The sequence below is a fragment of the Sinocyclocheilus anshuiensis genome, unplaced genomic scaffold, assembly GCF_001515605.1.
Source record: "Sinocyclocheilus anshuiensis isolate Anshui unplaced genomic scaffold, SAMN03320099.WGS_v1.1 scaffold461, whole genome shotgun sequence".
Lineage (NCBI taxonomy): Eukaryota > Metazoa > Chordata > Actinopteri > Cypriniformes > Cyprinidae > Sinocyclocheilus > Sinocyclocheilus anshuiensis.
The window spans coordinates 2,532,903-2,545,667 of record NW_015541005.1 but is presented as its reverse complement, the minus strand read 5'-3'; the positions used below and the strand labels follow the sequence as shown (position 1 = coordinate 2,545,667).

Here is a 12,765-nt window from a genome sequence, read left to right as displayed (position 1 = left end):
TTTTTTTTTTTTTTTTTATATCCCAACCAGTGTTTTGTTCGTTTGTTTTGTTTATATACTATATATATTCATATTTTTATTTATTTTTCTGTTTTAATTTAAATTTTTAAGTTTTATTATTAGTAATTTTGTTATGTGCTTTTGTATTTTTTTCGAATATCGGACGCGATGACGCGCTGGAATAAAACAACAGATTCCTATGGAAGCTTCCACATAGACCACGAATATTCGCTCACCGAAAATGCGAATGCTTTTTTTCGAACCAGTCCGACGAATCTTTTCAGTTTCTCAAAGCGAAAACACGGGCCGTCCAATAAGATTTGAGCATTACATCACGTGGCCAGAGCAACTGCTGTTACACAAAAGGTCGACGCAGTGGCGCTAAAAGCTCAGAAGACTGTATTGAGCACGAGCGTAAAAACACCGAAGTAGAGGACTTTCAACCAACATACAAAGAATATGGATGTCGAGATGTTGTTGTCGTTGTGTCTGAACATAGAGATATATTTATATTCATATGATATATTTTCTGTATATGTTTTTATGCAGCTCATGGTATTTTTATAACAATAAAGGATGTTTATGACAAATGACAAGCAGGTAGCGTTCAGTCCATTATAACATACAAAGAGTGCATGCTTGCCTATTATAGAATCAAAACCCATTTTAGATCAGAAGTTATTATTACAAGCACTCGATGATGATTTAAAGTGGGGTTTGAGCAAAAACATTAATTACATACATTTTGAAATGTAGCTTGATGCTATTGTACCTCTAATTATATTTTCTTGTAAGCATTATGGATAGTTTGTGTTTCTGATGAAGAACCAAAAGTTATATCTTAATTTAATGCTGTATATTGAGCAGTGGACGATGTAAAAGCCATATACGTGATACGGTGATACATAGGCTACATGAGGAAAAAATGCATTGCTGGTCGGCGCCACCTAGCGTGCAGGCGTGAATTAGCAGAAGGCGATTAATTGTTTCGCACTCGGTGTGAAAGCAACGATCCTCGGCGATTCGGCTCGTTTTTTCGCATCGCGCTCAGTGTGAAACGGCCTTTAGTATGTTTTTTTTCCTTTGGAAGGGGCGTGTCTGCTGTGAGACTTCAAAGTAAATGACCACTGCTATGATTGGCTAACGTCTTTGCATATGAAATGAGCATTAGATGTGGAACGCTATCAAAAGCTATTTCGGCATTTTTACTATAACAGCCACCAAGATGAATTAATTGTGAAAAGTTCTGCTGATTATAGCAATATATTTTATAGTACTACTCCCATTGCAGCCGAACGATTTCTGCAGTCTCACGAATACTTTCATAAATGCCAAAATCAAATCACTGATAGACTCACTGCTAGAACACACCTCCTTGATTACATATGACAATGACACATGTTAAGGAGCATGTCGAGGGATAATCATGTCACAATTCTCGATGTTAAATCATGGCTTCAGAAGGGTAGAAACTTGGTAATCAGTTTTGAAATGTACACTTTAACAATAAAATGATTCCAACAATGCAGAATTATATTATACATTTACTATAGTTTTTACCTGGTGTCCGTGACTCATCAGAATAGATCTGTGACCTATTTGTGGTTTGCAATACGTCAGGTGGACGGATGGATGTTTCAGGCCTAACTCTCACACTTAATTGAAATGCATGCGTATATGCATTCAAACACACACACACATGCATGTATATAAATATAACTACATGCGTTCAGCTTATATTCATAATAATCTACTTGACATGCCCATATTCCTTTTTCAAGGACACAAATCATCTACATATTAAAACGCCTATTCAGTACTGCCCTTAACTAACACAATCTTTCTTTAATTCATCGCAATCGCTCAATCCTGTACTTTATCCTGTTTTACTTTAATCCTGTCCTTCATTTCTACCCTTAATCCTTTTCTTCATCCATCTCTTTTTCTCTTGCCTTCATCATGACACCTCTGACTCAAAGATCCCATCCCACGTGCAAACATGTCACATCCGATCGTCCAATCAGGAGGTGGCCTATTCTAACAGGATCACCATACTTCACCATTACCATAGCAACCACACTTTAAACGTAACAGGGCAACTTTGTCTGTAATTAAACACTCTCATCTGTATCAAACTTCAAAGGCTTGCAGGCACAAGCACATGTAGCTGTCCCCTCACTCGCTGACACCTCGGAAAAGTACATTGTGTGGAAATGATGGAATCTGTTGTTATTTGCAGCCCTATTACTCCTTCCTTTTCACAAGGCCTTCCTCGCTCTGTGCCCATGAAAATGTGGAGCTCCAGATGAGCTCATTTAGATAACAATGTTGTCAGAATACTGACATAGTAAGCAAATAAACTTGCTGTTCTCGTGTACAGCTCTGCACTAGTGGCCTCGAGGCCTATGTAAAATCATTTGAATGCTGAGCAACTGCAGCCGATTTTTACTTAAAAAAAGAGTATTTATGACTAGCTAGCCTAGTCTCTTGGCATAAAACCAGCTTTGGCAGTGGAGACGAGAAGAGCTGTTCTTGGACCAAGTCCTAGCTGAGCGAAGTGGACGGTGGGCAGGTGTTAGGGAGCGTTTTGACACCTTCAGGCTTAGCACCTAAAGGGGGTGCGTCTGAACTTGCACGAATACACACTCAGGCCACGTTACACGACAACGATGTAGTCAAAAACATAAAAGTTTTTCCCTTGCGTTTTTGAAAAGTTTCACGTATACACGTCAATGTTTTCAAAACGATTCGCGTTTACACATATCCACGAAAATGGCCAAAAAATTAATTGTTTCGCACTCGGTGTGAAAGCAACGATCCTCGGCGATTCGGCTCGTTTTTTCGCATCGCGCTCAGTGTGAAACGGCCTTTAGTATGTTTTTTTTCCTTTGGAAGGGGCGTGTCTGCTGTGAGACTTCAAAGTAAATGACCACTGCTATGATTGGCTAACGTCTTTGCATATGAAATGAGCATTAGATGTGGAACGCTATCAAAAGCTATTTCGGCATTTTTACTATAACAGCCACCAAGATGAATTAATTGTGAAAAGTTCTGCTGATTATAGCAATATATTTTATAGTACTACTCCCATTGCAGCCGAACGATTTCTGCAGTCTCACGAATACTTTCATAAATGCCAAAATCAAATCACTGATAGACTCACTGCTAGAACACACCTCCTTGATTACATATGACAATGACACATGTTAAGGAGCATGTCGAGGGATAATCATGTCACAATTCTCGATGTTAAATCATGGCTTCAGAAGGGTAGAAACTTGGTAATCAGTTTTGAAATGTACACTTTAACAATAAAATGATTCCAACAATGCAGAATTATATTATACATTTACTATAGTTTTTACCTGGTGTCCGTGACTCATCAGAATAGATCTGTGACCTATTTGTGGTTTGCAATACGTCAGGTGGACGGATGGATGTTTCAGGCCTAACTCTCACACTTAATTGAAATGCATGCGTATATGCATTCAAACACACACACACATGCATGTATATAAATATAACTACATGCGTTCAGCTTATATTCATAATAATCTACTTGACATGCCCATATTCCTTTTTCAAGGACACAAATCATCTACATATTAAAACGCCTATTCAGTACTGCCCTTAACTAACACAATCTTTCTTTAATTCATCGCAATCGCTCAATCCTGTACTTTATCCTGTTTTACTTTAATCCTGTCCTTCATTTCTACCCTTAATCCTTTTCTTCATCCATCTCTTTTTCTCTTGCCTTCATCATGACACCTCTGACTCAAAGATCCCATCCCACGTGCAAACATGTCACATCCGATCGTCCAATCAGGAGGTGGCCTATTCTAACAGGATCACCATACTTCACCATTACCATAGCAACCACACTTTAAACGTAACAGGGCAACTTTGTCTGTAATTAAACACTCTCATCTGTATCAAACTTCAAAGGCTTGCAGGCACAAGCACATGTAGCTGTCCCCTCACTCGCTGACACCTCGGAAAAGTACATTGTGTGGAAATGATGGAATCTGTTGTTATTTGCAGCCCTATTACTCCTTCCTTTTCACAAGGCCTTCCTCGCTCTGTGCCCATGAAAATGTGGAGCTCCAGATGAGCTCATTTAGATAACAATGTTGTCAGAATACTGACATAGTAAGCAAATAAACTTGCTGTTCTCGTGTACAGCTCTGCACTAGTGGCCTCGAGGCCTATGTAAAATCATTTGAATGCTGAGCAACTGCAGCCGATTTTTACTTAAAAAAAGAGTATTTATGACTAGCTAGCCTAGTCTCTTGGCATAAAACCAGCTTTGGCAGTGGAGACGAGAAGAGCTGTTCTTGGACCAAGTCCTAGCTGAGCGAAGTGGACGGTGGGCAGGTGTTAGGGAGCGTTTTGACACCTTCAGGCTTAGCACCTAAAGGGGGTGCGTCTGAACTTGCACGAATACACACTCAGGCCACGTTACACGACAACGATGTAGTCAAAAACATAAAAGTTTTCGTTTTTGATTTTTGAAAAGTTTCACGTATACACGTCAATGTTTTCAAAACGATTCGCGTTTACACATAAAATGGCCAATGGCCAAAAACGCTATATTACGTATGCCAGGCCAGTAGTTGGCGCTGTCACCTTGTGAGTAAACTACCTGTAGGGAAGTGACGATTATATGTTGTATATGATGCGTCTCTGCTGTTGGTTGTAATATTGGTGAAGTAAATCCACACTTTGCTGAAGAAGCGTTAGCAAACTCTTGAGCAGCAACAACAGTACCGTGTACTCCGCCATTGTTGTGTATGTTTGTTCGTGCTTGCCTTTAAAATCGACACGTACTGCGCATGTCTACATACCTAACACATACTACGCACGCGCATGATGTCACTGTTTTCAAAGATTCCCGTATTGGGTGTTTACACGGAAACGATAACGGTGCCTTTTTCAAAAACTTGCACTTTGAAACCCGTTTTCAAATATATGGGTTTTCAGTCCCCAAAATGCCGTTGTCGTGTAAATGAACAGGCAAAATGTATAAAAAGTTTCCCGTTTTTGGCTGAAAACATCGTATAAACGGCACCTCAGATGTTTCTCTTACACGTGTTCACTAGAGCAGTGTTTCCCAACCGGGGTGCCGCGGCACCCTGCGGTGCCGTCTGTCGAGAGCAGGGGTGCTTATTTGTGCTATCATTATTAATTTCTTTATTTGTTCTTATTTTATTACTGACTGCTTACTTGTCATTTTTTATTCAATTCAAAGTTTGAAATCAAGCTATCTCGTGCTACTGCACCAAAATTACCCCACTGTAAAATTAAAAAAACACTGAGTGAGCAAAAATTTGTGAGATAGCTAGTTATAATGGTATGTAATGTAATGGTAATTAAATAATGTTTACATATGTATAAAAGCCTACATTAAAATCTGTCATATAAATTGGTCTCTTCATTAGAAATTAGCCTACTGATTATCACCGTTGATGGACACATTTTTTTAATAATATTAAAAATATCTGTATGACATTATATTCTACAGTTCTTCCCTGTTGTACCGAGTATCTATACTTTTCAAATTATCATATCGAAGTTAGAAATTCAAATATTGTGACAAAATTAATTTTGTAGGGTGCCACAAATTTGTTAAAATTTCCAAAGGGTGCCGCGACTAAAAAAAGGTTGGGAAACACTGCACTAGAGCATCATTTCTCTAGAGCATCAAATGCATCATATCGAGCATTTCATTCAGGATGTCACAAGCGTGTGTTCTGTAGGTTTGTGGGTGATTTTATCCATGAGAGAGAGTGTGAAAACCAGAGTAAAAGTCAAATAGGCAGCGAATTTAAGAAACAGGAAGTGTGAAAAGTGTGTGTGATTAGAGCACTACTTTGCTGCTGCTTCTCTTACCTTTTGTATGTCATAGGATATCCGTTTCAACCTCACATAAAAATTAATATAAGAAATAGTCAAATTTTAAGATATAAAGTCACAATTTAGATACAAGGATATAAAACTACATTGAAAAATAGCAAGGAGCAGTTGTGGAATATGAAGTTGCAATTAATTTATTATTTTAATTAATAATTATTATTATTATTGTTCATTTACTTTAATTTTACGTTATTTTATTTTATTCTATTTTTGCTGAAAAAAAAAAACGTCATTGTCCAATAGTGTAGCAACGCATGAAGCACCACTCACACAGAAGCCACTTTAAAGGTGCACTAAGCGATTTTTGCCAAACAATGTTGATATTTGAAAGCACCAAAACAAACACGCCCATAGCCCAACAGGACTTCGCACCTATTTTGATATCTCTGCCCCACACGTACGTACACAACCCTGGCATAACGACGATCGCGGAAACAAGCGAAGATGACTCACAAGCATATTCAAGCAAAAGCCAACACAGATAAGTTGTGTGAAACAAAGCAAAATCAACATTACTCACCTATCAAGAAGAAACAACGCAGCCTCGGCGTCTGCTTCCAGGCCTTCCCGCTTCTTGAGTTCCACTGGAAAGCTGCTCCGATATTTACACGGGTCCTACCTCTTGCCTGATCGTAAACCTTCTTTTTAAGGTTTTGTTCCTCCGATATTTTCCTCTTTTTATCTTCCAGTTCTCTCTATATAGTCAATCTGCTAATATCCGTCCTGTGCACTCAAATTGAGCGCTCTCTTCTCTCTATCAGTACAAGACACGCCCCCTTACTGCTGATTGGCTACAAGTGTGTTTTGGGACCCGATCCGACACTGCTGTCAAAAGCGTTTTTCAAAATTGCTCAATGCACGTTTAAACTACTTTTTAAAACAAATGAGCTTGTACAGAAGTAAATCTGTGCATGGAACGTTTTTGCCCTCACTCGAATCTTCCGATCGCGCAGATTCCTATTGTAATGACTGGATTTTGCCTCCAAAAAACCTTAAGACAGACCATTTTTATTACCTGTCTTTCACTTTTTTTTATAAATAAGTTATATTTATGGGCTTTTTATGCCTTTAATGTGAGAGGATAGGAAAGTATTTGGTGGAGAGGGGGGAGCAGGATCGGCAAAGGAACTCGGGTTGCCGTGAGCACAGTTGTGCTACATGTTGACGCACTAATCACGATGCTATCGGCGCCAACTGCCTTTCACTTTTTAAGGGTGAACATTGCTTTTCTCTCTTTAACCTGAAAGATATCTGTGACAGAAATATCCAACAGAAGGTACCTTGAGCTGCCTTGATGGCTATTGGTGCAAAATGGACTTTTGTTTACTAGGCAGAAAACATCTTTTTGATAGAGTGTAGTCTGATATAAACTGTTCTAATTGAGAGAACATTTGTGCCGGCGATTTTTGTCAACATAAACAGCCCTTTCTTATCTGCCGTCAGATTGGCTCACTGACACTGAGATGCTGTTAACAAACGTTTCTGAATCGTACAGTCAGCCTTTCATCAGCTCTATTGTTTGAAGCAGATACTTTTTATTTCCACATACTGTTTTCATTTTAGTTCGTCCATCTGTCCATCCATCCATTTGTCAAAGTGCTCTGTTTGTTTTTTCTTATCTGTGTGACTGTTATGAATGATATATGGAGTGAGTCACGACTGCGATTCGGTTGCCCTGTGGCAGCGTGTCAGAAAAAAACAGCTTCTAACAATAACAATACGCCCATATTACTCTGTGATATCTTTGCCCATATGTTTACAAAACATTCTTGAGGTCCACTGTATGCTGGCTAGGAATTATAACAGATGTTGCTTTATTGAACTTTCAGGATTGGACTTTCATGAGGATCTGCATCGGATCGGGGCGAGAGAAGGACTGAAAGGGAGGAAGCTACAGAAGGCCATGGAGAGTTACGCTTGGAACATCACTGTGCTGAAGGTTTGAACCTATTCTGTATGTTATGGATTGAGGCATGTATACACTAGGGCCTTATTTAGCACAAGGTAAAACACTTTAGTATAGGGGATAATCATTACAGGGTTGCTAATAGGTTTGCATTCAGTGCAACTACTCAAAGTGTTTCCTGGCTTGCAGCTGAACCACAGCCAATCAGATTTCACGCTAGCCGAGGCCACAATTAAATAGCTTTTGTCTTGACATCGTTGTGTACCTTACAATGGCTGAAGTTGAAACTACATGATCCTTAAACCCGCACCCTGAAGCCGTGGAACATGGTAATTTATAAAATTATATGTGTGGATTTTTATGAAAGATATGAAAATGAAAGTCTGTAGAGCAATCATATGGTTATGGTTGCAAATGGTTGCTATTATTATTAATACAAATGTGTCGCCCTGGCCCAACATAGTATTTACCTTAGTATAGGATCTTTATATCTGCTCTTTTATCTCACTGATTGGTACTAGGAGTGTCTACTATGCAGCTTCTTGTAGCTTTCAGGTATTAAAACATTATTTATGGTGATATAAATGATAAATGGTGGCTTTTAAAATGCTATGCTATTTTGTATAAATAAAAATACAACACTAAAGGACTTTTACATTATATATGGTATTATAATTCAGAATATATAGTATAAAAACACACAAAAAAAAAAATATATATATATATATATATATACACATTCAAACATTTGGAGTCAGTAAGATTTTATTGTATTTATTTATTTTTTAAGAAATTAATATTTTTTCAGCAAGTATGCATTAAATTGATCAATAGTGATAGTATAGACGTTTATTATGTTACAAAACATTTCATTTTCAAATAAATGCTGTTCTTTTTAACTTTCTAATTGAAGAATACTTAAAAAAAGCATAATGGTTTCCAAGCAGCACAACTGTTTTTCAACATTGATAATAATAAATTATGTTTCTTGTGGAGCAAATCAGCACATTAGAATGATTTCTGTAGGATCATGTGACACTGAAGACTGGAGTAACAGCTTTCAGTAAATGTTAGATGATGGTAATATATATTGTAATATACTATGCATCTCTAAACAGCAGTCAGCTTCCATATACTGTAGCATATGGAAAGACAGTTAACCTGTAATGATACCCCAGGCTCTTTTCAGTCTTACTCATTATCCCACCAACACTGTGAAAATTAATTTGTGCAGATTGCTAACAACATTGTCAGACAACTTTATCTGTAGTCCTGGCAACATGGTAAAACAAAAGAACTGTCCATAACGTGAAAATATCTACTTTTTTTTTTGCCCCTTCTTTTCAGCTCTCACTCTTGCTCGCTCTTTATCTCTCTGGAGATGTGTTTATATATTTGTGGTGCTCATGATCAGATAAGCTTCACCAAAGTGCCATGTTTCCTAACAGATTAATTGTGTCCTTACTTATGCAAACAGATAAACCGCACACAGTGGGAACAAAGATTAGGAGATGTCACCTTTAGCGTGTGATAGCGTTAATGAAAGTGTCAAATTGCGGAACAACGGTACGGATGTGTGTCTGGTCTAGTTGTAGATTTAATTTCACTGTCATTGGCAATTCACTCTTGTTGAAATATCTAAGTTTTAGAATATTTAGTAGTATATTTAATGGGTGTTTTATGTATTTAGAATAGGTATAAAGAGTTTTTTGTTAAAATAGGTTAGTGTGTGTTTGCAGAGCAAGTATGCAGCACAGGTGGGGCAGATTGTTGTCTTAATTAAGTCTTTAATTTAATTAGATGACTTTAGACTAAAGCACTAAAGAGGCCTAAAAGGGATTGAACTGTTTGCATTTCACAGAAACTCTACTGTTTGTGCGTCTTTGTATGTATCAGCTGATTTATTTACTTTTGTTCCACATGCACAGGACTGAATGCAATTACAGCCAGACTTGAAATAAATCCATTTCGCAGCATTAAATAAGGGTTTTTCTAACTTTTTGATAAAAAAAATTTGACACCCCCAAATATAACTAGGGGTGGGAATCTTCAGGCCAGACCGGTTTTGATTCTGGGAATTATGATCCGATTGTAATACGTTTCTTGATCTACATTTTTTTGCTTATTAGTGAATGATTTTACCAAATTTGTATATCAAATTTATTTTGGCCAAAAATAATTTAATTAAAATAAATTTATTTTATTTTGAATTTAATTCAATTCCTTATATAAGTACTTTTTAAAATAGTTATAAACAAGTGTATGTTAGTGTGTGTAATTAAATATAGTTTCAAAACAATATAATTATATATAATTGTGAAGGACACACATCCCAAAAATCTTTATAAATGTATGAAATTGAAAATCCATTAATACTGTGTGAAAAACATATTGTGTGATATTTAAAGTGTGACGTTAAAAGAATTATATCGTCACTGTATTATAGCTAACAGCAATTATAAAAAATGTTATCTTGAAAATCTGAATTATTAATAAATATTGATATCTGAATATTAATAATTGTGTAACATTAACAGAATATATTTTTTTTCTACACTCTTTTATTTTATATGTACAATATATGTATTTATAAATGTATTTATAAAACCCTTTCCACAGCAGTTTTAAAAATTATTGTATTAAATAAATGTTATATATTTAATGTATATAATTTATATATTAAGTAAATATTTAATAAATATTCTAAGTCAACACTTTAACTTTGTCATCTCTAAAAAATGTAGGCCTATATTTTTACATTTAGTTTTCTCTCAAATTTTGCACGGACCCCCAAAACGAATCATTCATTTGAAATATTTTGTGCTTCATTGTGCAGATTAACCACTTCATTTCATGCTTAATTTGATCCTGTGACGCATTTAGATGGGTTATATGAGTCCTGACTCCAGGAAGTGACATCAAACTGTCAGCTAGTACACTGAAGTGTTTCATCCAGGCTTTATAAAGTATGTACCACCTTGTCTTTCTGCAGTGCTCTTAGCCTCTATTCTCCCCACAGCCTAAGAGTCTATATGCGTCACGCCCATATGCATAATTCATCCGTTTTAAAATATATCACTTATTTATGGCAAAAAGACTCCTCTATCCAGGTCAAGGAGCCTCTTCAGCTCTGGGCACCCATGCAGGTGTCCTCCGAGGATCTGTGCTGGAGCACATGCAGGGAAAGCATCCAGTATTAGTCTCACCTGTCCTGTCCGTTTCTCATCAGGCCGTATAAAGAGCGTCATTGCAGTCTAAATGAGTAAAAACGCAGTGCAGCTGATGTTGCAGTGCTCTCCTAGGGAGTTGTCATCACGTTGAGTAAAGTTGAATCTGTTTTACTCTGGTTAGGAGCGCTAGGTGATGCGGTTCTCCTGAAAGTGCTTGGGAGATTTCATTGGCTGGTTCGTGTTTGAATCATACATTATAACTCAAGAGAAGAGAAGTTTGAGAAATTAGTCCATGCAGTTACATCTGCTAAAATGGACAAATAAGCGTCAATCGATCATACCTAAAAAATTCAATTTCCTTTGATTTGTTAAGGAAATTGGCAGTTGTGTCAAAGGCTTAGATTTGTACCAATGAAGAAGCAAGGCTGGGGAGAACTGGTGTCCTTGTAAGAAAGATATAAAGCAAATTTATGTGTCGTTATGCATGTTTTGCAGGTGAAGGTGTACGTGGTTTGATAATATGTCCTTGTATATTAGCATTTATTTATTATGTACCTTCAAAACGTCTTTTCACACACATAAATACATACATAAAAGCTTATAAATGTCCTGGCACACTGTTTTAAGGGACATTCACACAGGACGAGGAGACACGCTGTCCTGAACCTCCTCCCTCCCCCTTCCCTGTCCCATCCTCTCACAGTGTCTCTGTCCCCTTCATCCGCTCCCCTCTGGGTCGTTTCCAGAAAGAGAGCAGGAGAGGTTGATTTATGGAGGGTATTGGGAGGATTCTGGCTGTGCTGTGAATGTATGCAGTGTCACCGGCTCTATGTGCTCAGTCACCTTGTGTTAGACTGAACCCTGCAGGATGGACCCTTTCATTGCATTTATGATGATGTTAAATGTAATTTTTTTATTACAAATATTTATTAAATATATTTTCAAATCTAGTTCTGGCATGATGGGCAATGTTTAATAATGAAAAAAAAAAAAAAAAGAACAACGTGCTCTGCCCTGATAAAAGAAATTATGCAGTTTCTTCAACTAGAAAAGGCTACATTTTCAATGAGAGAATAATTTTTGGTCCCACTTTATATTAAGTGGCCTTAACTACTATGTACTTACATATAAATTAATCATTTGATACAATGCATTTATTGTGTACATACATGTTTTTACATTGTACTTATATTTTAAAAAGTACCTGCATGTAATTACATCTGTAATTAATTTCTGTAATAATTACACTGTTTACACATCTCTTACACCTTAACCCACTCTTAAACCTACGCATACCACCAAACCTGTGCCTAACCTTACCCCTATCCCACCTCAATATCAGCAGGAGTGTTTTGCAATACACATTGTACTTATTTTTTGAGGTAAGTATATAGTAATTAAGGCCACCTAATATAAAGTGGGTCCAATTTTTTTAATGCATTAAGGAGACATTTTAATTATTTATTTATAAATTAGTTTATTTTAATTATTTTAATAAGCAGTTATTGAACCTTGAGCTAATATGTTATATTATATAACTAACTATAACTATATACGAATATGTATTATTTCTGTGGTAAAACATTATCATACAAAAATATTTATACAAAAAAAGTGTACTTTGTTAAAAGTTTTCGGCCAATTTGGAAAACAACTTTAGTACCTCCTGCTTGCACATTTTTGTAGTTCACAACTTCTGTGTTTACTGTCAGGACTTGAACTTCTCTTTTTTCCCTGTCTTTTAGGGCCAGGCAGACTTGTTGAAGCATGCAA

General features: G+C 36.7%; 1 protein-coding gene across 1 annotated transcript in view; it reads left to right on the top strand.

Annotated features, from left to right (window-relative positions):
• LOC107690325 (inactive phospholipase C-like protein 2) overlaps positions 1-12,765 on the top strand; it is a 91,188-nt gene that overhangs the window by 74,624 nt on the left and 3,799 nt on the right. The window contains exons 5-6 of the mRNA XM_016488628.1: positions 7,746-7,855; positions 12,738-12,761. Coding sequence (XP_016344114.1) covers positions 7,746-7,855; positions 12,738-12,761 — 134 coding nt within the window. The remainder of the gene's footprint in view (positions 1-7,745; positions 7,856-12,737; positions 12,762-12,765) is intronic.